The 27,024-nt window shown below is 36.9% G+C and overlaps 1 protein-coding gene across 1 annotated transcript in view; it reads left to right on the top strand.

The window, feature by feature from the left end:
- LOC146000227 (ATP-binding cassette sub-family G member 4) overlaps positions 1-15,876 on the top strand; it is a 101,202-nt gene extending 85,326 nt beyond the window's left edge. The window contains exons 5-11 of the mRNA XM_083137632.1: positions 3,720-3,958; positions 4,632-4,979; positions 6,460-6,659; positions 7,446-7,614; positions 8,655-8,755; positions 11,267-11,422; positions 12,454-15,876. Of these exons, the coding sequence (XP_082993758.1) occupies positions 3,720-3,958; positions 4,632-4,979; positions 6,460-6,659; positions 7,446-7,614; positions 8,655-8,755; positions 11,267-11,422; positions 12,454-12,798 (1,558 nt within the window). The 3' untranslated portion in view covers positions 12,799-15,876. The remainder of the gene's footprint in view (positions 1-3,719; positions 3,959-4,631; positions 4,980-6,459; positions 6,660-7,445; positions 7,615-8,654; positions 8,756-11,266; positions 11,423-12,453) is intronic.
- The last annotated feature ends 11,148 nt before the right edge of the window (positions 15,877-27,024 follow it).

Genomic DNA, 27,024 nt, shown 5'->3' with positions numbered 1-27,024 from the left:
TTGAGTGTAGTAAGTCTATAGTTTCCTAATCTCATTGCAAAATTGCATCTGACATTCATAACGAACTGGAAAAATCTTCTACAGTTAATCGTCTGCTAAATGCCTTGGCTAAATGCTGCGAAATAGCTTCCGAGGGAACAGCTCGCATCCACCTGTTCCAACAGCCCCAATACCAGGCGCACGCAGAGGCAGGACAAGAAAGCAATGTTGTGAGCGTAGGGTTGAGAATGTTGTATGATCGAGAGGCTGAAGACGAAAGTTTTTAGTTCATTGAACTTTACAGAAAAGACAGCAAACCAACACCTACCCTAACCGAAATAAAAACAAAAACGAAATCGTACACAAGGCACTTTATGAAAAGTTACAACAACTCTGTAGAATGATTAACTGGATACTCTTCCAGTGGCAAATTATTGTTGTCCTTGTTTGTTCACGAGAAGGGAGTTGGAACAGTTCGGGTTTTGTCACAATTTCTACAAATCTAGCGGACGTGATGAAAAAACTCGGCCATCTGAATGCCATTATTGCATTGAGGAAGTTTCAATTACAAGAATGCTCAACCCTACAAAAAAGTCAACTTAATCTACAAAGAGAGAGATGAAACAGGTTTCGACAAAACATTTTCTCTCTCCGATCACTCATTTGCTTTTATTATTATTTTCTTTGTTGCGCATCAACAATTTTTGTTTTTAATGTTATTTTTACATTATAGTATCATATTTGCTTTAACAATGTTATTGTCCAAATTTTAACGTGCTTCATGCATGTTACTTCTGACAATTTTGTAACATATGTATCGTATGTTTATTTGGTCAGGAGGGGTGCCAACAGGGGGGATTATGGCGCAGGTTGCGCTATCGAGATTTGGGGGGGGGGGTTCCCTTCAAATAATATAAAATTCAACATTTATATCTTTTTCCAAAATATATGTAAAAATTTTACACCTTAAATACACCATATTTAATCCATTAGATGAAGAAAAAAAAGTGTTATTATCGAAGGGGGTGGGGGAGAAATATCCAACTCTTATATATTAGGCCTTAATTGACACGGGGGTTCTTGGGGGATTGTGAATTAAACTTTGGGGGGAACAGTATCCAACTCTATGTCTTAGATTATTGCGGGTATTTTAGTTAGAGGTGGATTGAGCCTTAAATTGAGGGCAATTATACAATTATTGTGTATTACTAATGTCTTAGACAGACTATTGCGGAAATTCTGGTGTGGAGACTGAGAATTAATTTTTTGGATTAGGCATAATCCACTCTTCAATATCAACAGTAAGTCTAAAATAGGCATGGAAACTTTGGTGAAATCTCAGATTGGCAAGAGATTTCTTTAGTGGAGAGAGTTCGAAAATTAAATTTTGGAGACTGTATTTAGCGGTATGATATCCACACGTTTTCGACCCCGAACGTGCCAAAGGGGAAGCTGGAAGGGAAGCTGGAAAAGACTAAATATCTCGGGATCTTAAGAAAGTATTGACATCCTATTAAATTAATATTCTTGAAAGCCTGCAAGGGAGTGGATTTAAAGATTTTCTTGCTCGCTTTGATTTCAATGATATGTTACTAGGATGCGTGTTTGGCGCTTGAGTGAGGTGAATGTGAAGTTTATATACTATAGCTGCATTACAAGACAAGATATATTCTCGATTATGATGAACGATTTTAGGGGTGGTCTTGAGTGATGGGCACCCCTGTTTAGGGAGGAGGGGCAGATCAAGTATAATGTTCTGTAAAGCTAAGAAAGAAGTTACTTTCAGTAGACACGCTGTCGTAATTAAATATGTTGTGGGGATTACGATATGGTTTAAGGGCATAAATTATATGATTTGGAGCGGATGCGCCATTGGCCTTGGGGCCAATGTATTTAGTTAATTTCAATAAGGGTTGAATTTTACTTGGTCTACTGCATTATATTAGGACAGGTATGGGAGGGGAGGGGGCAAGTGCAGGTCACCTGTTCCCCAGTCTGATTTAGCACCGCACGCCACTGTAATACAGTTACTATTATTCTTTGCACTGTGACATAATTATAACGTCGTCGTGTTTATTGTTCACCGAAGATTTCAAGCATCAGGCCCAATTTCGTTTTAATCCGGCCCTGGTCTTAGTGCAATATTTGTGTCTGAATCTGAGCACATTTACTTGATTGCAACATAATGTTGTATGTGCCAGCATTTAATATTCTCCAAATATGTGAATATTTTTAAAATATAAATTATTTTGAAGGGGAAACTACGTGTCAAATTCCCTTGCAACACTTGGGCCTCCCCCATGGCGTAGTGGTAGCGTCATTGCCTTGTAATCAAGGGGTCCCAGGTTCGATACCCGGTGGAGGCACATAGTGGTTTGGATCCCACTTCAAACTGTAGCTCCAGTCCCGATTAGCCTTACTGTGCATAAAGTGGACTTAAAACATCAACTCAAACCAAAAACCCTTGCAACACTTAACCTATGACAGTTGCTATGTACCTGGAAGAATTAAGGAAATCAACCTGAGGCTGAAGACCTATGGAGAAGTCAGGAGGTTGTATAAAAGTACTCAACCTGAAAAACCAGGCCATATTTAATTTTGATTGTACCTGTTATGAGCATGGATTTTCCACATATTTCTCATATAAGGAAATATTTGCAACCGGCTTCATTGCTTTCCTCTTTCCCCTAAAAGAAAATATTGCAAATAAACAGAGTAGCCTGAAAATTTGTTTTGGACAAATTGGATAGGAATATTGTTCCTTTTTTTTCACAGCCAAACCATAATCTAAAGATGTTTGTATTGTAAAAATAGTTTTTTATGGATGTCAGAATTTGTGAACATGAAACAAATATTTACTTTCAATACATTTAGAAAATTATTAACTGTAAACTTTTGTTTATAGTGAAATTAACCATGAAAATTGAAAGATCCCTTTCTTGATAAGTAGGGGCATGCATATTTCGTTTTTGATGGAAAAACAAAATGTGAAAAAAACACATTGTAGTGTTAATTTTTCATGTTTTTGAAAGGTGTGAGATGCATTTTGTGACTATGTTTTGTCACGAAATAATGCGAAATGAACTGCAAAAAGCGAAATTAACTCTTAAACACGAAATTTAGGGTTTATTCACAGACGCGACACCTTCTGAGGTCTGAATTATCCTGAGTGTTATGCAATTCCCGGAAAATTAATTCTGCTGTTAATATTGGAGAAGCAAGAATGGACTCTGTTACACAGAAATAAACTTAATACTCTGATAACTACATAAATGTGCTATTAGAAGTGAAATGTTAATTCTGTGGAATAAGTGTAGTTTTTAAATCAAATTTAGGATTATATTCACAATTTTAAAACCAAATGTCTTTTTATATATCACTTTTCATCCAATTTTTCACCGCTATAACACCGATATTTTATTTTATTTACCGCTTTTGAACCTGAAATTGACTCAGTTTTTGTACCGAAATTGTTGCTCTTTTATTTACCAAAAATATGTGCCTCTATTGATAAGTATACACAGCTATGCATGCCTGGTATTTTTTCACCTTTAAAATTATCATCAGATAATATTTCTTGTACACATTTTTGTTGTACATATTAGAATGTTGAACAGCTTTTTCAAAATTAAACATTTGCAAGAAAGTCATTGTCTGAAAAAGACAGCACTTGATCTCATACTTTTATCGGAGCTCAGTCCTGGAAACATTTTCCAATTCGTGCTCTTTCCTCGTTCCAGTGGTTTGGACAGTTCCTCGTGCTTCCAGTGCGTGTCCCTGCTGAAGTCCCTCTCGCGTGGAGGGAGGACCATCATCTGCACCATCCACCAGCCGAGCGCCAGGCTCTTCGAGATGTTCGATCACTTGTACACCCTTGCAGAGGGCCAGTGCGTCTACCAGGGCAGCACGCAGCAGCTGGTGCCTTTCCTGTCCACGCTAGGGTTGGATTGTCCCAGCTATCATAACCCTGCTTCCTTTAGTAAGTGTATTTGCAGAAAAACTCCTAAGTTAAAGCACTACTGAAACATTTGAGAGTTGTTTTTATAGGTACCGAAAATAAGCTGCACTTTTTAATCCAAATTTCAACTGTGTAAAGTTAAGGTGCACGTTACGTTCACAACTTTGGGCTTTTACGATATTTCATTATATCATATACTGTTTAAAAATTATGCTTATTGTTCAGTTTTAAATAATGCAACAATGCAATACTTGATTTTGGTGTTAAGATTATGTTTATTGTTTCATGTGAAAATACCGGTAATAGCATGTTTTGCTTAGAATCAAAGCAGTTATATACAGTGTTTTTAAAGAGCTGTACTCAATGAGAAATGAATTTTTAGTGCATTTTATAATACAAGAATAAATATCCATCCTTGGAAAATAATTTCTATACAAGTAAGTCATCCTGCTAACAAAAAGAAAGTTTGCAGAAAAACTTGTTGGAAAAATTAATTTAGAATTTAATAGTAACTTAATTTACGTACTTACTTAATCCTAACTCTTCTACCTTCCGTTGTAGAGGGTTAATAGTAACTTAAATTTGAAATTCAATCTAGATAGTTTGCTAAGAGTTGTGCTGTGCTTATGATTGTGTAAGATGCCATGTCTTTCTGTCTATTCTTGGTACGATTTTCACATTTCTTTTTCTACAGTCATTGAAGTGTCCTGCGGAGAGTATGGCGACAACATCCAGAAGTTGGTGACTGCCATCAAGAACGGAAAGCACGACATACGAGCTGGGAAGCCTCTTCCGGACGTAAAACACATCAACGGCAACATGAACAATGGAAAGTTCATGAACACGAACGGCTCCTACATGAACGGCAGCGGCAACGGCCATGTTGTGGACCAGAAGGATGGGCAGGAGAACGGGAACCTGAACGTGGACAGCAAATGCAATGGGAACGAGGATGGGGGATACCTGAACGGGAATGGAAACCTCCCTGCTATCAACGTTCTCCCATACACTACCAATGATATCGCCAAGGAGAATGTTGTCGGTAAGTGGAGAGTTGTAGATTAAACCCTTTAGTTCTTCACCTTTTACATTTTTCTCTGAAAGTACAGGGTGAGGCATAAGTCACATGTTTTCTTTTTATGAATTTCTCTAGATTAATTTTTACAGGCTATACAAAAGATTTAATTATGGAATTTTACTTTGAAAATTTAAGATTCTCCAAAGACTGAGGCCATCCATGTATTTTGTGTTTTTCTTTCATCTAATATCACACGATTACTTTCTTTGAAATTATTTACAAGCAAAAACATATTAACAAGTCTGCCACAGTTATGGATCAAAAGAAAATACAGTAGACCCTGATTTTACATTTTCGAACTACATTTTTCTGCATTTTACATTGTGTTCATGTTCCCAATAAAGATATATGCTATAAAATTAAATATGATAAATGCAGTAAAAAAAAAGAAGGTAAGTTTATGAAGGCAGAAATTATATTCACTTTTAAGGAAATGTTATTTAATTTTTGTTTTACATTTTAAAAACTAAAAGTTAGGTTTTAAAACCTGTTTGCAACTTTTGGTTCACTCTCTGTCAAAACACTGAGATCAACTGTGATAAAATTAGGTTCAAATTCAAGATAAATATTCAGATGGAGAAGCAGTTGTTTTAGTGAGAAATATTTTTAAAATACAACAATAATATTTGTACCCTTACGATTGTGACCTCTCGCAAATCCTGTACAATAAGTTGTAAAATAATAATAATAATAATAGAAAAAGGGGTGTAAGGGGTGACCTTCCACGTAGTACACCCAAATGTCAACCTCACTTCCACATTAGTACACCCTGGACTGAAGACTAACGAGGCTCTGGCGACTGGCCCCATGGCCAGTATAATTTTGTTTGTGTTGTCCTTTTTTTTTTTTTCCTTGTGTGTGCTGAGTGCCCCTTTACAGCCTCAGCTTTTAACGAAAGTCAGAAGATTGTAATATTTTAAGATTTTAGTTCTGCAACGTTAGAGTTGTTATTTGTAACAATAAGGGGCTGGACCCCGTAGAATGTGATGGGTGCAAAATAGCCTTAGTGCTGATGCACCCAAAATTTTAAATTCAAATTCAATAATAGAAAAACTTGCTACATGCTGTTCTATTCTTGATCTTTCACATACTTGTTTGATACCTAATGGAGGCACATGGCAAAGGGGCTCTGGATCCCACTGTAAACTGTAGGTCCAGTCCCGATTAGTCTTTCTGTGCATAAAGTGAACTTAACAATTGTATCTTTCACATACTCACCTTCTTAAGGAGCATTACAAGTGCAGGTCAAAAAAGCTGTAAAATAGTGAAAATTAAAAGCAGGTTAAATATAGAAGTATATCCTGATGGCAGCTTGATTCAATGCCAGGAAGACTGATGTGTTTTATCCTAAGTTTTTAATTGCAAAATTTACAATTTTTTTTGCTGTAACCCAAGGACTGCATATGAATGGATTTTAATGTAACAATGATCCTTTACTTCCCAGCTGTAAAGAATGGAGGAGACCACTCAGCACCAGTCGTGATTCCAGTTGACCTGACTGCTTCAGAGAAGGCTGCCGACAGCTGCACCACTGCACTTCTGGACAGCGGGATTTCTGGAAAGCAGCGTCGGTACGCAACCTCCGGGTTGACTCAGTTTTGGATTGTGCTGAAGAGAACCTTGCTTTTCAGTCGAAGAGACTGGGTAGGTTATTAATTTGCAAAACATGAAATTGTAATGATAACATTGGAAACATAAATACATATATTGAATACATATGCATACATGTATTATTGTAGATGATGAAATACTGTTCTAAAAGTGAGTAAAATATATTTGTAATTATAATTCTGATTCTATCAATTTTTTTATAAGTTTTGAGTGGCAGTGAGAAATCTAAGATCTGGTTATTCGTTGTAAGTGTATTATACAAATCAAACATTCTGCTTCTCAAATTTTATTGAGAATACTATAACACCTGTACTTTTATTCCATTTCAAAACCGATCTCAACAGACACTTTTTCAAAAAATGTCTCTTGTGATGAACCACACTGATATTAAAAATTCTGAAAAATTAGGGTGATTTATAATATAATTCTCATCCTAGAGCATCCTGTAAATTCTTCATGTGTATTGGCTTATCTATCGTGTACTGAAAATAGGTTTATAGCTTGGGTTGAACTGATGTGTTGGTACGAGCCAATACTTTTTCTGTATTTATTTAATGGGGGTCAACGAAAAAGCCACCCAACACTTTTGCAGTGTCCAAATATTGTGGAAATTACACAAAGGTTGTAATTTTAATGACATGTAATTCCTTGAATATTTTAAGCAAAGTGGTAGAGTCGTGTGGTATAGTTGCAATGAATGAAATTACCCAAAATTAACATTGCATTGGCTAATCTTAAATTTTGTGTCCGTCAAAAAATGAATCGTGCATATCTGAATGTATTATTTTATTTATTAAAACTGCTTATCTTGTTTTTCAGACACTTATGTATCTAAGATTGTTTGCCCACGTGCTGGTGGGGATTCTGATTGGAGCCCTGTACTACGACATAGGAAATGACGGAGCTAAGGTCCTCAGCAACCTCGGGTTTCTCTTCTTCAACATGTTGTTCCTCATGTACACGTCCATGACAGTCACCATTTTATCTTGTGAGTATGATCAGTTTTTTACCAACACAAGCTGCTGTTTCAATTTGTTTGCACGTGTATTAGACACGGGGCAGTTTAATCTGTCCTCTGTCATATCAGTTGATATTCACGTATCAATTCATTGGTTTTTACCATTTTGAGAAGAGTGAGTCTCTTCCACTAGCTCTCAGGAATTTCTTAGTGCATCCTTACCTTTTTCATATGTTGTGTTTGTCCTGTGTGGGTCCTGTTATAACATTTGCACTTCTAACCTTTCTCAAGGGACCTTTTTGCACTCCTTTTTTAACTCGGGTAAAGATTTTTGATAAGGGGATATTTCCCCATGTATATTGAAGAGTGCAAAATGGCTGTATGTTCCAATGCACCCAAAATTTTAATTAATTAATTCATTCATTGGTTAATTAGAAAAATTACATAATTTTATCACTTATGTTTCCTAGCTTGTAAGATTCTGCGATTGTTATTTTCTATGATTATACATATAAAACTCCCACGTGGCCGTAAGGTTAGTGCTCTTATCTTTGGTGCAATGAGTCCTAGGTTCAATCCTCAGTCATAAGCTAGAGAACAAGCCCAATGATAGGGCTTGTGAAGATGACTATACACTACCCAATAGAAATCTGCTTGGTAGGCCTCTGTCCTCAAATTACTGTCGAACCATGGAGTTTCGTTTTGTATTTACAGGATTTCTACAGTAATTCTACATTTAGCATTTTTAACTTCCAATTATGGAAAAAAAGACCCTTTTGAAACAAGCTTAGCATTTCAAATATTCTCTTTTACAATATCGAATTAACATGAGAATTCCTGAAAATTTTAAAACAGCCATAGGTTACTTGGATGACTGGCTTCCCTAGGACTCCTGGCTTCGTATACTGCTACAGTAACTACACTGCATTGTGGTCTAGATGCTAGGTGAAGGAAAAATAACTCTTGAGACTGAACCTATTAGATTCATGTAGTAAATATGCGAAAGCATATAACATTGGCTTTCTATTTATGTAAATCAGCATCATTAATTGTTCTGAATTTCCTTTCAGTTCCACTGGAAATGCCTGTATTGGTGAAGGAGCATTTCAATCGATGGTACTCTCTTAAGTCGTACTACTTAGCCATTACGCTCTCGGATTTACCATTCCAGGTGGGTTGATGTATTACGTTCATAATAATTACCGTAATGTGTTTCTGTTCATTCCTAGGTGGTATTCATAATTATCATTGTACTGTGCAACAGTTGTCAGTTTCAAGGATTCCTTCCACAAAACACTGAAGATACAAACACAATGTATGTAAAATATTGTAATATACAAGGGAGATTCAAATGTAACCCTTAATTTGTTTTTGTTTCTTGTCTAGTAGATTTCTGTATGTAGGGTTGCACAAGATTGCTGCATTTTAGCACAGATCTATTGCTGATCTATGTATATTTTAAACTTTGAGTTAGTGCCTGTTTACATTAAGAAGAATAAGTTTTTGGGGTCCACGTGCAGTCACTTATGAACCACTGCGAAGGCCTTTCCACCCATCCGCCTGCGAATTGAGGCAATTTTCGAACTTTCTCCTCCATTAGTAAACTGGCTGGTGTGGTAAGCATGCACAGAGATATTGAATTTTCATTTTCAGAGAAATTCCTGAGGAGTAATATTAACAAATGAAAATTATATTAAAGAGGAAATAAAAAGCAGGCTTAATTCAGGAAATGCATGTTACTTCTCCCTTCATAAACTTTTGTCTTCTCGTTTAATATCTAAGAAACTAAAAGTTAAAATATACAAAACAGTTATTTTGCCTGTGGTATTATATGGGTGTGAAACTTGGTCCCTTACGTTGAAAGAGGAACACAAATTGAGAGTATTTGAAAATAAGATCCTTAGGAAAATCTTTGGGCCTGAAAGGGACGAGGAGACAGGTGAGTGGAGATGGTTACATAATTTAGAACTACATAATTTGTATTCATGTCCAGATATTATTAGAATTATTAAATCAAGAAGACTTAGTTGGGCAGGCCACGTGGCACGAATGGGAGAGGAAAGAGGAGTTTACAGGATTCTTGTTCGGAAACCTGATGGTAAGAGACCTGTAGGAAGGCCAAGACGAAGATGGAGGGACAACGTTGAGATGGACCTAAAGGAAATCGGTAGAGATTGACAAGAGTATATAGATCTTGCTCAAGATAGGGAAAGATGGAAGGCCTGTGTTGCTGCAGCCATGAACCTTCGGGTTTAAGAAGGCTAGAGAGTTAGTTAGTTAGTTAGAGAAATTCCTGTAAGTCTTTAGGCTGACAGAGGGCAAGAAACCAGTCCTCTTTACTGGTGCAAGTGTGTATAGGAGGCGCCATCTTTAAAATGACAAAAGTTTGAAGCTCACTTGATCAGTGTTGCAGCCTTGAGGTTGTTTTGTAAATTAACAGTTGATACCTCATGTAAATTTGAGCTGTATACAGTCTGCGTTACAATTTTTATTGCACTTTTATGGTTTTCATTTGACTCTTGTAATATATAAAATAAATATTTTCTTTGTGACAAGCATTAGGGTTCATAAAATAAAATAATTACATTTTTATCCTTATGTATCGGCACAGAGAATACCGTGTACATGTGAAGACTTGGCAAAATCTTAAAAATCAAATCTATGCCAGTAACAGAATCATTACTTATCTGATGAAGGGGTGCAAATTAATTGAGTTTGGTGTTGATATTGAGTCCAATTTATGCACATAAAGGCTAGTTGGACCTACAGTTTAAAGTGGGATTCATACCACTGTGTGCTTCCACAGGGTACCATACCTGGAACCGGGACTTTAAAAAGTAAACATGAATTATGTACATGAAAATGTGTAGATTACATAGCCAGTTGCAGAGAAATGACATTTATCCTCACATGTGTAAGGAATTCCAATAGCAGTAATAAGTTGCAGCATACTTGCAAAGGACCTTATAAACAGTGGGGCCAATGTATGTGGGCTTGTACCGACAGAGCCCACCCAATTATTTGTCGTATTATTATTATATATTTGTTATCGTAATTCATAGTGGATTGTTTATTAAAATCATAAATAACAGATTTCAAACAAATAAGTAAAGATGCATTATTGGTGTGGATTAATATCATCATATATGAAAAGGTGGATTCGTTAGATTTTTTGTGAACATACGTCAAGAGTTTGAACCCACCCAATAGTTTTTAAAAGTTGGCACCTATGCTTATAAACTTAAAAAGAGATCTAAGGTGTGGAAATTGCAGTGAGGCCAGATATTGGCTTTCTAACTTGGTAAAGAATTGGCATAGAATTAGTTCAATCCTCTAATCAACTTACAGTTCATTTTTCAGCACACTTTTTGTTCAAGATTGATTTTGCTACCTGTACTTACATGGCATATACTTGCTTCAAAAAACTGTCAGACATTTGGAGAAATCGATCACGAACAAAAACTGTACTGAAAAATGAACTGTAAGTTGATTAAAGTGAACTAACTATTTCTCCGCGTCTTTAGATACAGTGTTGGCATAGAATGTCAAGGACCTGGGATTACAATTATCACAAATTTTGAACATGTTAAAATTCTTTTCAGTGACTCTGTTCCTGGCTTGTAAGAGCTATATTAATGATAACATATAGCAAAATGTTAACAATTTGTGCGTTCCTTTCCAGGCCATCTTCTGCGTGCTGTACGTGCTCATAGTGTACTACTTCACCTCACAGCCTCTCGAGACGTTCAGATTCTCCATGTTTCTCAGTTCTTGCCTTCTCGTCTCCTTTGTTGCTCAGAGCATAGGATTGGTTGTTGGTGCAGCCATGAACGTACAGGTATGCATCATTCAATATGCCATTCCTTTATGTTGAAATCTCCGTAAAATGTTTGTCTTTGTCTTGACAAGATCAGGCAATTCATTTTCAAGCCAGGCATGCTCTTCATAAGAGATGGCAAAATAAGTCAACTATTTTGCTACGAAGATATCGTAACATATTGTTGAAATGTGCCTATTTATTGATGATCAGATTAATCAATAAAATCAGTTGTTTGGATGGTTCGATCAGTCACCACGTCAGTGTTGACAGGATTGTTTCACCCATAATTGTGTGTCACAGTAGGAATAGTTGATATTTGTGAATTTATCATTGTGTACTGGAAAAATGATCTTTTGAATTACGATGTTATTTGAAACATGATGACATGACCACAGTAATGTCTGGATGTCGGTGCAGGTTGTTATAACAGGCAGACCTTGTCTGCAATAGATGCAGCTCATGTATTCATAAATCAACCATCCTCTACATCAAAATGCTGCACTATCACACTGAAGTGAACATAGAAATCACGAATTTACTGTTTGATACATTTTTAAAAAAAAATCTGAAATTTTTGCTTTGTCCACTTTAAATTTGAAAAATATTTTGTATGTCCCTCACCATGACCATGCAGTCTAAGGTGCAAGCTTTGGGATCTGGTTGCAGGATGTGCACAGGTTCGAGTCTCCTGGTTGGGGCGGGGTGTAACAACTTTTCTCCTTGAGATTTCAGCCAGTGTATGGGACATGTGACCGACCACCCATCATCCTGAGGAAAGTGGGGAGCTACGAATGAGTAGCATAACCCGGTCATCGAAACCTACAACATTACTCGGGGTTCGTCATGCTGACCACGCCACCTCGTAACTGGTTGTATGATCGCCCACTTGTGGTTGAAGTGAAGGCGACAGTCAGTAGGTAGGCACTGGTCCTCATGGGCTGTTATGCCATTGGTTGTTGATATTATTATTATTATTATTTTGCATGTTGATGAAAATGTTGGTAAAATGTAGATATATTTGATCTCTTGCAATTAAAATGTTTTTCCAGAACGGAGTATTCCTTGCTCCTGTAATGTCCGTCCCCTTCCTCCTGTTCTCCGGCTTCTTCGTGAGCTTCGATGCGATACCGATATACCTTCGGTGGATCACGTACCTCAGTTACATCCGATACGGCTTTGAAGGTACGGCCCTGGCAACCTACAGCTACGGACGGGAGAATCTCAAGTGCTACCAGATCTACTGCCATTTCAAGAATCCCGAAACCACTCTGGAAGAACTCGACATGACCAATGCAGACTTCACGGTCGACATCGTTGCCTTGCTCGTAATCTTCCTCGTCTTGCGTCTGCTGGCCTTCCTCTTCCTCAGATGGAAGCTGCTGTCTCAGCGATGAGCTGCATCACACACTATGTTAATGTAAGATAGTTTTCTTTCTTCAGTTCCCCCGATGTGGTGTGTAGTGATGGTTTTTTTTTTGTATCCTTGGAGGAGACAGTGATTTCAGATGATATGGGCAATATAGAAATGATTTTCGTTTTGCGAAAGAAAGAGCTCCACCATGCCTTGTTTTGTCTCGCTCAAACAGTGATTGAAACTAAAATCACTTAAATACAATGGAAATATTAAAATAACTTTTATTTTGTACAATGTATTTTTTGATACTGCACTTACCGATGACTGTATTCATTTCAATGTCTGTAATTTTTCATTACTGAATAATCATGTGTAATTTTCAGTGGGAAAAAAAATATAATGTTAGTATTACTGCCACTTATTGATGTAGAGATGGAAGATTTCACCTTGGAACATCTTCCTTGTTTGTATCTTGTTAGTTGACAGTCTTTGGAGAGGAGATGTGAAAATGTTACTTATTTTTATTATGAAGGTGCAGTTCATATGTAATGAAATAGAATTAAGGTTCTGCTAAGCCTTTGTCCGATGCCAAATTTTCCTGTCAAAAAACCGCTATGATATTCCAAAACGTGAAAAATCACAACTGCTTAGAATTCCCTCTAGAATATTCATGTGAATCTTCACATGGTTTGCTTTCACTGTCGTCTAGATATTATCGATAGTTTAATGGACTTACATAGCCACAAGACTATTCAGAATATGTAGGCAACATGGAAAGCAAACTACATGAAGATTGAAGTGGATGTTTTAGAACAAAATCTAAGCATATGTTTTTTTTTTGTTTTTCTTTCGGATTTTGGATTATCGTAGCGATTTTTCAAAAGGAGATGACAATTCAAAAACAACTGTCCTTGCATCAGCCAAAAGATCTAACCGAGCCTTAAAAATATATGAAACATGTTGAAAATGAAACCTATCATCGTTTAGTCATTTTTCTTTGGTCAGAGTGGAGAAAAGTACTAGTTGTGAACCGTCCATTATGGCTTTTGGCTCTATAATACCTTCCACAAGTCCAATCAATAAGAAATGCATTGATCAACTTACTTAGAAAGGATTTAATAAGCTTATCACGTCCCATGTACTTTCAAGAATTCAGTCTTGTGGTCTTTTCAAGTCATCTCACTTTCTTTTTTGAATTTCTTCTGGATTTCTACAAATGTAATCTTGGCAGACTCTCAAACATATTACAGTTGTCATTCCTATTTTGCCCATTACTATTAAGATTTATATGTACGTAGCGTACATGCCAGTATGTGTATCGTTATCTCTTGACTGTGATATTACATTGTGAATTTGAATGAAGTTGGTGCAGGTACTTTCGCCACAATAAAATGGAGATCATTTACGCTCAGGTCGAAGAGAACTGTGTATTTGTTCACTTCTGTACATGACATGTTACTTAAAAGTGGCCTTATTTTATCTGTGTAGATATACAGTGGAACCCCGGTTTAACGTTACCAGATTTTATTTTCCTGCATTATACATTCATCCTCACAGACCCAATAAAGCATAAGGTAAATCTTTTGCATGGATATTAAGATTTTTAAGCTTGGTCTTTTGGAAAATGTAAAATCGAAGTTCCACTGTAGTAATTATTGAAATTGGTTGAGGGACTTTATAGCAAATGAATCGGCTACTAATGTACTTCCACTTATCTGTTGCAAGTGCCGGAAGCCTGTAACAAATTTCTGTGTAGCATTTCTCGTACGTTAAAAAAAATAACTTTATAGGAGGCATTATTTTCTGCTTGAAAACAGTCAAAACATCACGGAATTTTACAACTTTCCATACTAATGCTTATTATCATTATTGCATTGTGGGAAATACGTGAGCCAGTTTTACAAATACTCATAAAATCAGTTACAATGAAGTAACAATATTGACTTAAATATACAGTAATCGCACTATTATTGTAGTAATTGGTTGCCCAAAGGGACTGTAGTTAAAACGACAAGTGTGTGTTAATGCAGAATAGATAAGGTAAATATGTATCAATTATGTTTCTGAATATATCAAAATATAAACTTAGGACCAGGTAGCAGTATTTTTTTGTGAATTGCTCATTAACATCGAAATGCATTTAATGCTCCTTATGTAATAATAAATTCTTATATTGGGCAAACTAAAGTATTTATCAGAATAGGACTGGTAGAGTATTGTTTCTTTAACTTGTTTTATGGAATTGTCACTTAATTTCTTCTTGTAAATTACAGTATTTGCCTGCATCTAAGATGCACCCCATTTTTCATACACTATTTTGAGGAAAAAGCTTTATCACTGATTTTATAATTAATTTACAATATATCAAATATAATGTAATAGGTGGCTCTGCTTTCAACAAATAACACTTAATCTAACTAGTCTAACTGCTAAGTTTCGTCGTCACACGCCGCAAGAAGGAAATCCTCTGATTCAGAACAGAGAAAGTTTCCAGAAATGAAGGTAATCACAAACTGACTATTGACGTATAAGACACACCCTGTTTTTCAGATCTATTTTTAAAGGGAAAAAGTGTCTTATACACCGGCAAATAGGGTACATATAATAACTTTAAGGTGATCATATGTAATTAATACAAACATGTATTTTTAAGTCGAAAGGAATTGTCTGAAAAAATATTAATGAAACCTCAAAATGCCACAGTTTGGCCTACATGAATACCATCTGGCGGCATTTACTTGAATTATGAGTAAGTAATGTGTGTTGATCTGTGGTACTTTTTTCGGCCAGGTTGTAAAGCACCAGGATCACTTTTAAGGAAGCTACATAAGGAGCATTAAACAAACTTCACCCAACATAACTATATCTGACATTTGCATGTTTTTAAATAACCTAAGAACCAATAATACTAATTATATTGATATGTGACTTTATTAATGATACTGTGCATATAGAAATACAAGATTATTATATAAATTTATATGTGTAATGTTAAAAAGAGATTTAAACACTGTTGGTAATCGTGTTTTATAAGATTTGTACATGACAAAATGTTTTCTACTTGTTACGTCATTTGGAAATATACTCGAAGGGTTAATAAACAATATCCGGTGATGAACATTGCAATTATTTCTTAGATGTGTGAATTTGTATGTATGTAATTAATGACTAATAACCAGGGAATGGATTTTAAAGTGCATTTATGTTCGGGAAAGGGAAAACCAGGTTCTGAAAATGTTTGCAAAAAGGTGCAAAAAAGGTGCTGTTAAAATGCCTTTATTCCGGGCTAAACCAGTTACATTAACATTCTTTATTCAACACTATAACAAATAACATACCGTATTTACTCATGTATAATGCACACTTTTTTCCAAAATTTTTGCCCCCAAAAACTGTGGTGCGTATTATGCACGGAATAATTCAGACAGCCAACATGAAACCGTACAGGGTCATTCCATGATTTTGGGACACTTGCATTGATTTTTCATGTTTACGGAACCCTATCATGTTATATATCGTTGTAAAGCTTGAATCCTACAGTTTCTGAATATGGAAACAGTATTCCATACAAGATAACGACACTAATGTGAAATGCGGTTGAAATAAGTTCATCACAAAATGAAGAAACGTTCTGATTTTTATGGTACTTTGGATGAAAGAAAACATAAGAAAAAAGATAATAAAAATTAAACTGTATTACTGGCCAAATAATATGACATACATGGAGTGTGTAAATTCCTTAATGGAAGAAATCTTGTGCTGCTAACTGCTATTTGGAAGGTCCTGAATGTGCCTCGTATAAATGTTACATTAGTGACGGAAAGAGAAATTATATATTTTGAAAAAGGAATGAGCAATTGAATAGGTATGACGTCATTCACCTCTTGATCAGCATAGCAACAGATCTACAACCTACAACTAAGGAATCCTTTCTTGAAACTGGATTGTACTGTGCATTATATACGAGATATAATTTTTTGTCACTTTTACCATCCAAAACCAGAGTGCGCAGTATATACACAGATGCACTATACACGCGTAAATACGTAATTAGTAATATTTACATAAAGTAACCAGTATTTAGGAATTATTTCGTATTCTCAATAAATTAATCAAAAATACAAAACTTTTGTACTTACGTGTAGCGAGTATCTATTATTTCAAACGACGTTTCGGGAACAACTGTTCCCTTCTTCAGGTTCTTTATCTCGGCTACCAGAAATATGTCATAGCCATGTCAAATCATCTCAAACGTCAGGAAAAAAGGAAACTGTAGAGTTAAGGTGAAGGCAGAAATTGGAAAATTTTTCTAAAACCTTTACTAACCCCATATTCCCTCGTTTGATTAAAACCGTCGCAGCAGGTTGTGTGCGTGCGGTTTCCCTCCTCACTAACCTTCGCCTCCAATTTCCCCTCACCATTACGTCAAGTCAAGTTCGAAGTCGCATGCTATTTGGGCCTCGCGGATTACGCTTGGGGTGAGTTGGAAACCTGTTTTCTTGAATTCTCGTTTTTCCCATTTCTTGGAACATCCCTATCCATATGTCATCTACATTTGCATCTTCTCTATTTAGTTTATTCTCCCTGTCTTTTTTTTAGGAAGTAAATGTGGCATTTACTGGGTTTCAATCAACTTGTTACACTGTATTACGCTCAACATTTCTGTTTTCGAATGTAAGTTGCTGACACTTTGTGCTCGGTGACTGATATTATCTTGCTACATTATCTTTGGAACTATTGGGGCTGGTAAAAATGTCATATGCGGGAAATGGATTTCTTCAAATTTACAGGAGAAAGTACTTGCGCAATTGAGTTTCTGTGTAATTTCGGAAGTTTGTACAAGTGTTTTCTCGCATTTTTTAAACTATTTTGCCGCTAAATCATGTATTTTTCTATAATAATGTCCGTCCAATGCACGAAAGCTGTTGCTTGCATTTCCATCCATGTACTTGAACCGGATGTTGCGAGCATCTGATGACGTAATCCCCGGTAAGTGTTTCCAAACATGGTTTTTCACTATATTGCCCAACCTAAAGCAACCTAACCTAACCTTACCATGATGGTGCGTGGGGCTATCATGAATGGTTTTTGGGTCTATTCGTGGATGGTTATACGATCCAGAATCGTTTTTGGGGCTATGAGGGAATGGTTTTCGGGGCTATGTGGGAAGTTTTCTGTTAAGAAGGTTGAAACACAACGCTAGTCAAGATTTGCCCGCCATTTTGCGTGTTCAGGAAGCGAGAAAAGAACAAACAATAATTACTCGATATGTCTACAATAGATACTAATTTCGTTGAAAAAATCTAAAACCCTTGTTAAACAATTTTTCGCAATGCAGAATAGGTAAGTACAAATGTAAAAAAGTAGAGAATAAATGAGTTAGAGCAATTTCCCGCATATGACAGTTTTACCCAATGATTATATTATACCATTTTAAAGCTCTAGTTTGCTCTACAAAATGAAACTAGGATTTTATGTAGCTGCTCAAGAAGAGTGAAAATCATTTATTTTTCTGTCCAATTTTTTTAACAAAACATTGAAGGAAAAATGTGTTGAAGCATCAAAGAGTGGTAAAAAGGGGATAAATGTGCTAATTTCATAAAAAGGTGCAACAAAGTGTGTTAATTTTACTTGACTTCATGTCCTAAAATACATATCTCAAATTATTGGTATGAAAACCGCTATATTTTTGGAAAGGTGCTGCAGCTTAAAATCCCTTCCCTAGTAATAATGATTGACAGAGTGGTCAGTGTCATGTGCCAGTCCCAGGTACAAACCCTGGTCATGTCATGTCATTGTGTTTCCCCACTACCCATTACAGTTGTTTGTCACTCATTCTTCCTCAAGAGGCATCATGCATGTGGATAACCTCTTGTAGAGATATATCTATGGATGCTGGATGGACCAAATTTGGAGGTAAGCAGGACAAAAGACCACTCTTTGAAGATATGTAATGCCTGTCTCCCAATTTTGGAAGAAGAAAGAATACACATTTTCAACAGTTGTAACTTTCAAGAAATTTTGAATATTGGTCATTTTGCCCTGGAGCCCAAATCGTTGCACACTGTTATGGTGTTTTTTTTTGTTTTTATTATTGCATGCAAAAGTGAAATATGTAAGATAAAAAGCAGTGGTTGAGATGTTATAGCCCATTTTATAAAGATCTATCCCATAATACTCTGAGGGGAATCGAAGGGCTTTTTCAAAATCTGTTATTAATAGTAAGTTAAAGTTCTCTGTGCATATAGCACTGTGCGATATAGGCACATTTTATGGGCAGTGGAGGTAGGGCCTCGCACATTCTCAATCTCGACCATTTTGGAGGGGATGTGATCAGCACCATGCACAATTTGGTTCAGTCATTTTGTTTTGCTCAAAGTTAAGCTTTCAGAAATTTAAAACCTGGAAAATAGAAGGAATTTACGATCAAGAGGAAAATGAAAGTCATTGAGAGTATTGGCCGCGGGGGCTCAGGCGGTAACGCGTCTGACTACCATGCTAAAGGTCCCGTGTTCGATCCCCGGCCGGTTCAAATCCGGGAACTTTTCTAACGATGGAAGCGGCTCCAGCACCCACCCAGCGTCGAATAACATGGGTACCTGGGGGAAACCCTGGGGGGTAAAGGCGGTCAGGGGCGTGATGCTGATCACATCACCCCCACTCACGACCAGATCAAGAAAGTGTGGGGCATTACCCCCACACCCCCTATACGCCTTCATGGCGTGGTGCTATGCACAGGGGAACACTTTACCTTTTCTTTTTTATTGAGAGTATTAATGAGAACAACTTAGTTTATTCATAATTGGGAAAAGAGAGATGCGGTAGTATATAAATGCAGAGAAACTAGTACTCACTTTTATCTGCGAAGCTGCTTTTTCTTTTTCAATTAATTTCAGTGACCGCTGCCACCATCCTCGTTCGAACTTGCTGTACTGTTGCTTGGTGTGCGTCTTTTGTTTGTACAGAACATTCCCTAACATTTGCTACGAGACTTGGCGGCAAGCGGCCCAGCATCAGCGCTTGTCTTTCCCAGTGAACGGGTCCACGACAGTCACTAGAGTCTGCTATTAAATTTACAGTTTTCATATTGTGTACTACAGAAGATGTTCAAAATGATGTCCCTCTGCAACACATTCCTGGCATCTCTGAAGGAAATTGGCATTTACATTTGCAAGTTCGTCTATTGTAATTCTCCAGATTTCTCGTACAATACTCTCTTTTAACTCACGGATGGTGTGCGGATTATCTTTGTATACTTTATTTTTTAGAATTCCTCATTTTTCTTTCCACAGGAAATTTCGTTGCAAAACGTCGTTGCATTTCTCCACAATTCCTATTTCCGAAGTAACACTCGACATGATAAATCCTTTGTTGTAATGTAAACTTTTGTGGTGCCATATTAAGCCACAATCTTCAACACACGGACACGACACAACACAACTTCCGAGGGAGGATTATACTGGCATCAGTCTGCAACATCAACAGAAAGGGAAACAGAGCGAAGGCAGGGAGAGCGATAAACAGAACCGTAAGCGTGCGAGTGTCGCGGACCCGTTCACCGGGAAAGACAATCGCTGATGCCGGGCTGCTTGCCGCCGAGTCTTGTAGCGAATGTCAGGGAATGCTCTAGTTCTCTGGCTGCTGGTAGGTGCGCTGTTGTTAACTGTGTCTGGGTCTGTGTTGTCTGCTATTTCCGGGTGATAACTGTTGTAGTAGGGGAATCCAAGTGTGGTGCGCTTGCCCACTATCGATGTTTAGCTCGTGTATCAAATACAATAGCCATAAAATTCAAAAGGTTCAAGTCAAAAATACTACCCACACGCTCATAGACACCAAAATCAAGGAAACGTACTTCGCACACGAGCTAAACATCGATAGCGGTCAAGCGCACCCCACTTGGATTCCCCTACTACAACAGTTATCACTCGGAAATAGCAGACGACACAGACAGAGACGCACAGTTAACAACAGCACACCTAGCGGCAGTGAGAGAACTACAAATAAAAGACGCACGCCAAGCAACAGTACAGCAAGTTCCAACGAGGATGGTGGCAGTGGCCACTGAAATTAATCGAAAAAGAAAAAAGCAGCTTTGCGGATAAAAGTGAGTACTAGTTTCTCTGTATTTATTTAACTTAGTTTAATTGAGCAAAACCACAGCGAGAAACAAGATGCCACATAGGCCTTCCGAACAGTCAAGAGAATAAGAGAATACTGCTTTTATTGCAATTATTCCCTATAAAATCCCCATAATTTATATTTCTTTTCGGTAGACAAGCAAGGTAATGATAAAAATCAAGAGACAGTACACGATGCAAAAATGTTCTTCAGGATTTGGCGTGGGTTGTAGGAATTTTGTTTCATTTAGTGCCCAAGAATGGCGATTTACTTCTAACTATTCATAAACATACGCCAAATTACAAATTTGAGAGTAGTAATTAAATCTTCAGGGAACAGTTTAATAACTTCGTCCATGTAATTGATGATCGTTGGGTAACAACTTTAAATTCACTAACACCTATCTTTTTTCCATTTGCACTTATGACACATTTAGAACAGGCTGAGATACTAATATCTTTCTCTCTCCTATTCTATACGGAACATAAATGAAAACGCTAGCATGAAATCGCATATTATTGCAATGTCTGACTGCAAGAGTATGAATCGTTATTCAATAAATAGTAACTTCCATTCTAGGCCTTTTCTACAGATTTTCCATGTACATTTCCAGATGCATCTTAGTTGCTACAACTTATAAAAACTACCTTATTCACATGTATCATTTATTATACATACACCGCAGTAATCATTAAAGATCTAGATATTTTTGACAGAAATGTTATACAAAGAGGGACTGTAACATCAATCGTGAGTACAAAGGTATAAAATTATGCACAATATATTTGTGAAGTATCAATTTGAAGTGCACACTTTACCACAACATATGCACAAACAAACATACAAATCACAATCATAATTTTTGCATTTTAAATGAGTAATATTAGTAGTTCCAAGTTCGACATCAATATAATAAACATTAATCAGCTAGTTCGCAAATTCTTGAATGTCGAACTTTGAGCTGGTTGGACACTAACATTTTTTTACACTCAGTGGTATATGCAAAGGGAGGGGCATGGGGTACCGGGTCCTCCTTTAGCTTTTGAAATAATATGGCAAATGCTGTGGATATTTTTTAAAAATCGACAATTTATCAAAGTCAAAAATTTGTGACAAAAACAATAATAATAAATATTTAAATTATATTCTTATGCAGCACGAAGTAAAGCACAGCATTCCGAACATGCATCTTTGAGAGAGAATGGCCTTCAAAATAAAGTTGTTTTTTTTCTGTGAACAATGGGCTGTAAAGACAGTTCTTGGTTCATTGTAAGCAGCTAATGAAGGCAAAGGCTAGGCTGACAAGAATACACAGTTACCAGTTCACCACCCATTGTTTACCAGGGCACGTTTGAATTTCTGAATTCGAACAATAAACTTAACTATTATGAATTTTTTTGTTGGTAAGAACAGTGAGACAATCCATATGTGAATTATCATGCATGTGCATAGACCATAGTAGATTTTGAGAGTGGTATTGGTGTGTTTCTGATTTTAATATGAATCTTTGTAGTGTCATTTGGGTCCGTCGATGTATCTAAACAATCTAAGCGACTACAGTTCAATTTTCCAATTTTTTTTTTTTTTTTTTTGCAAAAACTTACGTGGTGACTCCAGCGAGATTTGTGAAAATTCCACGCCATTGGAAAGTGCTTCGTCGCAGTGTGGCAATGTTATTGCGAACGTTCTTCCCAGTAGTGATTTTGCATCCCCTTGTGAACTCTGAAGTGATGCTGAATCTACATCCACATCACTAAATAATGTTGAAGTGCTTTGTGAATCACCTAGAAGCGATCAACATGTTGCTTGAACGAGAGCTTCCTGGATGGCCTAGAGGTATCGTCGTCCCCCTTGTAATCAAGGGGTTCCAGGCTCGATATCTGGTAGAGGCATATTGCACAGTAGTTCCCATTTTAAACTGTAGGTCCAGTCCTGATTAACCTATCTGTGCATAAAGTGGACTTAAAACATCAATTTAAACTCAAAACGTTTGCGCGCAAAAATAGACCCTGTGGAACTGAGCAACATGCATAGAGAGAGTGTGAATTCTACATCGTGCCTTTATCATCATCCTGGGTGAGTTCCACACATAGAATATTTCAATTTATTTTCTTGTTCTCTTGTATTTTCTTCACACTAAAAATGCATTTCCTCTCTTATACAAATGACAGTTGACTAGAGAATCATTTCATAAAAAAGTTGAGATGCTTCTAGAATTCGTTAATATCGAATGACTAGAAAGTAATTTCGTTCTATTGTTTTCACAAATATATTTATGTAGATCTCGACTACTTAATAGTAGTAGTGGTGGTTGTGGTATTAGTAGTAATACTCATAGCAATAAGTCTATAATAAAACACTGGAAATGTGAATTTGGATAAACAGTTTTAGAAATACCCCCCCCCCCCCTCCTTGAAATACTGCTTAAGCTACTGTTTGCACTAACATGAAGCCAATTGAGTTTTGTATCACATACAAATGCATAAATTTATGTGTTATTGCTCAGAATATAATCATGTTTAATATGCGATTATAATAATTATCCATACTCTGAAATAAATAAATTTACAGGAACTGTACTATCTCATTCAAAGTCCATGTCCAAAAGATGCAACACCGTACTTGAAGCAGTCTCGCAGTTCGGTCTTGAAGTCGTGGACTGGAAGTGAAAGTCTTTGAAAATGCACTTCGACTGCATCGCAGGGTGGCCGTACATCCCGTTCCAGGGGCTTGTCCCGGTCGCCCCGTCGATATTATTAAAAACCCACTATTTGTCCCGTTTTATAGCCTAGGTTAAAAACCAAGTCTAAATTTGAGACATTTCATTGTAGTCGAGCCGGCCCCCTTCGCAAATTAGCCAAAAGTGGCACAAAAAACGATCTAATATAAATAAAATCAATCAATCATTGTAGTCGAGAAGGCTCGAGCAGACAGTAGTGTACTGTTGAAGTCGTCGTGGATTATATTGTTCTGTGTGTATTCCGTTATTTGTAGAGCAGTGAATAATTGTTTGATTTGGTATTTTAAGTCCACTTTATGCACGGTAAGGCTAATCGGAACTGGACCTACGGTTTAAAGTGGGATGGGATCCGAACCATCATGTGCCTCTATCGGGTATCGAACCCGGGACCCCTTGATTACAAGGCGACGACGCTACCGCTGAGCAGTGAATAAGCATGGCTCTCAGCGTACATGTAATTTCAATATGAACCTGCAACAAGAATTTATATTCCTGCGTATTGAAACGAACTAAAGAGTAGATCTCAGATCTTTAGGTTCTAAAACGTGTGCATTTAGGTTCCTAAAATATAGGCTCTAAAAATCCTAAAATAGGCTCGAAAAACTCTAAAAATCTTAAGTTAGGCTCGAAAAATCCTGAAGTAGGTTCAAAGAAGCTTAAAATAGTTCAAAATTCCTGAAAAATGCTGATTAGGTATAGTCACCGGCAATGAAAATGGGACACCTATGTCCTGAAATACGCACTATCTTCCATAACGTTATGTGTGTTGCCTAACCCTACGGCGATGGCAGAACTTACCATTGGAAATTTGCTATTAAAATCCACTCTTCGCCGTATAGTTAGACACAGGGATGCCCATCCGCCCAAGCTCATGACGCACTCCCCCCCCCAAAAGGTAGAACATACTACCCCTCGTTTATGCCGAAATTAATTACTCAAATTATTTTCGTCAGAGAAAATTTGCGGAACAATACCAGAGGTGTAACCACGAATTTTTGTCGGTGGGTGGGGGGAAGTACCAGGATAAACGTACCAATAATAGTAATAATAACAACATCAATATTGACTTTATTACTACTACGTCAAGGACGTTATTATCCTCATAAATTACTAAAAGGTGTAGAATTCTGTGCTAAAACATTTGTTTCGAACAAACGATTGAAATATGTTTTCAACATCGTCAATTTCACATTAGCTAATAATGGACAACAAGCACACAAACTGTATTTTTGAAAGGCATAAAGTGAATGATAAATGCATTTCGAAGTTACATGTGTAACTTTGATGTACAACGTATGTTTTACACATATGCAACATGGAGCAACACAAAATAAGAAAATACATATGCAACATGTTAACACTAAATTGTGTACATATTCAAAGCTTATTCAATACAAATATACAACACATATTATTTAAATATACATTACAGAAAACAACCATACTGCGAGCGAAGCGAGCAAGAAAATTTTTAGATCCAATTTTTGCAATTGAAAACATTATTGATTTAACAGAGCGGAAATATTTTCACTGGACGCCATGGCATTATCTCTTTTACAACTTTTTTTCATTTAGATCATCCGGCGCCCATGGCCTACTCCCACCCCTCTTAGCTACAGCTCTGAACTTGACGAAAATGAGGAATGCACATATTACGAGCGTAGCGAGCAAGTAACTTTTACAAATGTATTTTTATTTGCATAAAACTTGAAATCGAAGGGGTAATTGCTCCTCTGTGCTCCCCCCTGCAGGTGCCCTTGACCGTCAATGTTTGCCCCCTAGAATTGACTTCCGTTGAAGGTTGGGGGAGAGGCAATGTACAGTGGGATCCATGAGTATTATCGTGCAAATTGTCCATCACCATGTTCTTGCACTTTATTTGACCCAATAAGAGCTTCAAGAATTAAAAGAAAACTCGAAACAAGTTGTTGAGAACTTCTGCACCAACATAAATAAAAATCTATCGCTTAAAAATACATAGGATGTAAGAGAGAAATTAATTAAAATAAGTCATGGACAATTTGCACGGTAACACTCATGGATCCCACTGTACCTCTGCACCTTGTGGTTGCACCACTGTATAATAGACATATTTAAGAAATATATGTTTACTTTAGATACTGTAGGCTCACTTTCCTGTTTGCTAACATAAAACGTACAAAACTGCTCAGGCTCACTGTCTGTCATTGCTAGTGTACTGAACCTTATTCTTCACAGTTTGTCTGTTCGACTAACCTTGTGCGAATAGCACATCCCCCCTCCCCCCACTCCATCCAAAACGATTCTAAAGGCATAAGAGGTGGTGTTTCATTTCAACCATATCGTCGCGATCACCCACAGGTAGGCAGAAAAACTATACATAATAACCAAAACTAAAAATCAATAACAAGTAAATCAAACGAAACGATCCCCCCCATTTTTGTGTGAATATATATAGAATTGGTATACAATTTTGTCCCCCCCCCACAAAAGAATTGAACCACCCCTGTGGGCACCCCTGGTTAGACAACAATCGATTTTCATCTTATTCACAGTCAAACTCCGCAATTTTGTCCGTGAGGATCATCTTGTATGCTGAAAATAATATTTCGACAAAAACATAGTCACTGGTGCAAACTTCAATGCTGAAATGTTAGTTTGCAAGGCGTGAATGCCACAAAGCACCAAAGTGACGCGAAAGTGAGCAAGACCACACAGATCAGACCACTTTGTATTGTTCAGATAACAGTGGCACCAGACATGTTGCTTTGTTTAGAGCTTTGAAAAATTTGATTTGAATTGTTGTTTTAAGTCCACTTCATGCAGAGAAAAGCTAATAGGGATTGGACCTACAGTTTAAAGTGGGATCTGAACCACAATGTGCCTGCACCGGGTATAGAACCCGGGACCCCGTGTTTACAAGGTGAAGACGTTATCATTACGCCATCGGGGAGGCCCTAGCATTGAAAAATCATCATGAACTTGGAGGAAGGGAAATCGACAGAAAGTACGTTTCAAACACGTTCGGTCATTAATTTTTTTTTTGTGATAAAACAAAACAAATGCCTCTGTGTGACATAAAAATCCTGTGAAACCTTTAAAAATACACCATCTCCATAAATATACTGTCATACTTTAAAGTGGTATTACGTCGCTTTGGATAATCGTATTTAAATGAAATTGGTGACATTTGAAAGAAAAAACTCAAATATTTTTGTGCATGTCAACAATGGACACCAATATCAGCGCAATGGACAACAATGAACTAGATCAAACATAGAAACTGAAATAAATTCACTCCTGACAACAATGGACGATGCGGGTTCATTGTTGGATATTTAGCAGGCAGGCAGGTTACATGTGAATGTTTTCCTTTAAAATTGTGTTGTTATTACAGAAGATTTAAGAACGTAGTTGGTGTGTTTTAGA

This window comes from Lepisma saccharinum, chromosome 16, assembly GCF_977018435.1.
Source record: "Lepisma saccharinum chromosome 16, izLepSacc3.1, whole genome shotgun sequence".
NCBI lineage: Eukaryota > Metazoa > Arthropoda > Insecta > Zygentoma > Lepismatidae > Lepisma > Lepisma saccharinum.
The sequence above is the reverse complement of the archived record's forward strand: the minus strand, read 5'-3'. Positions and strand labels throughout refer to the sequence as shown.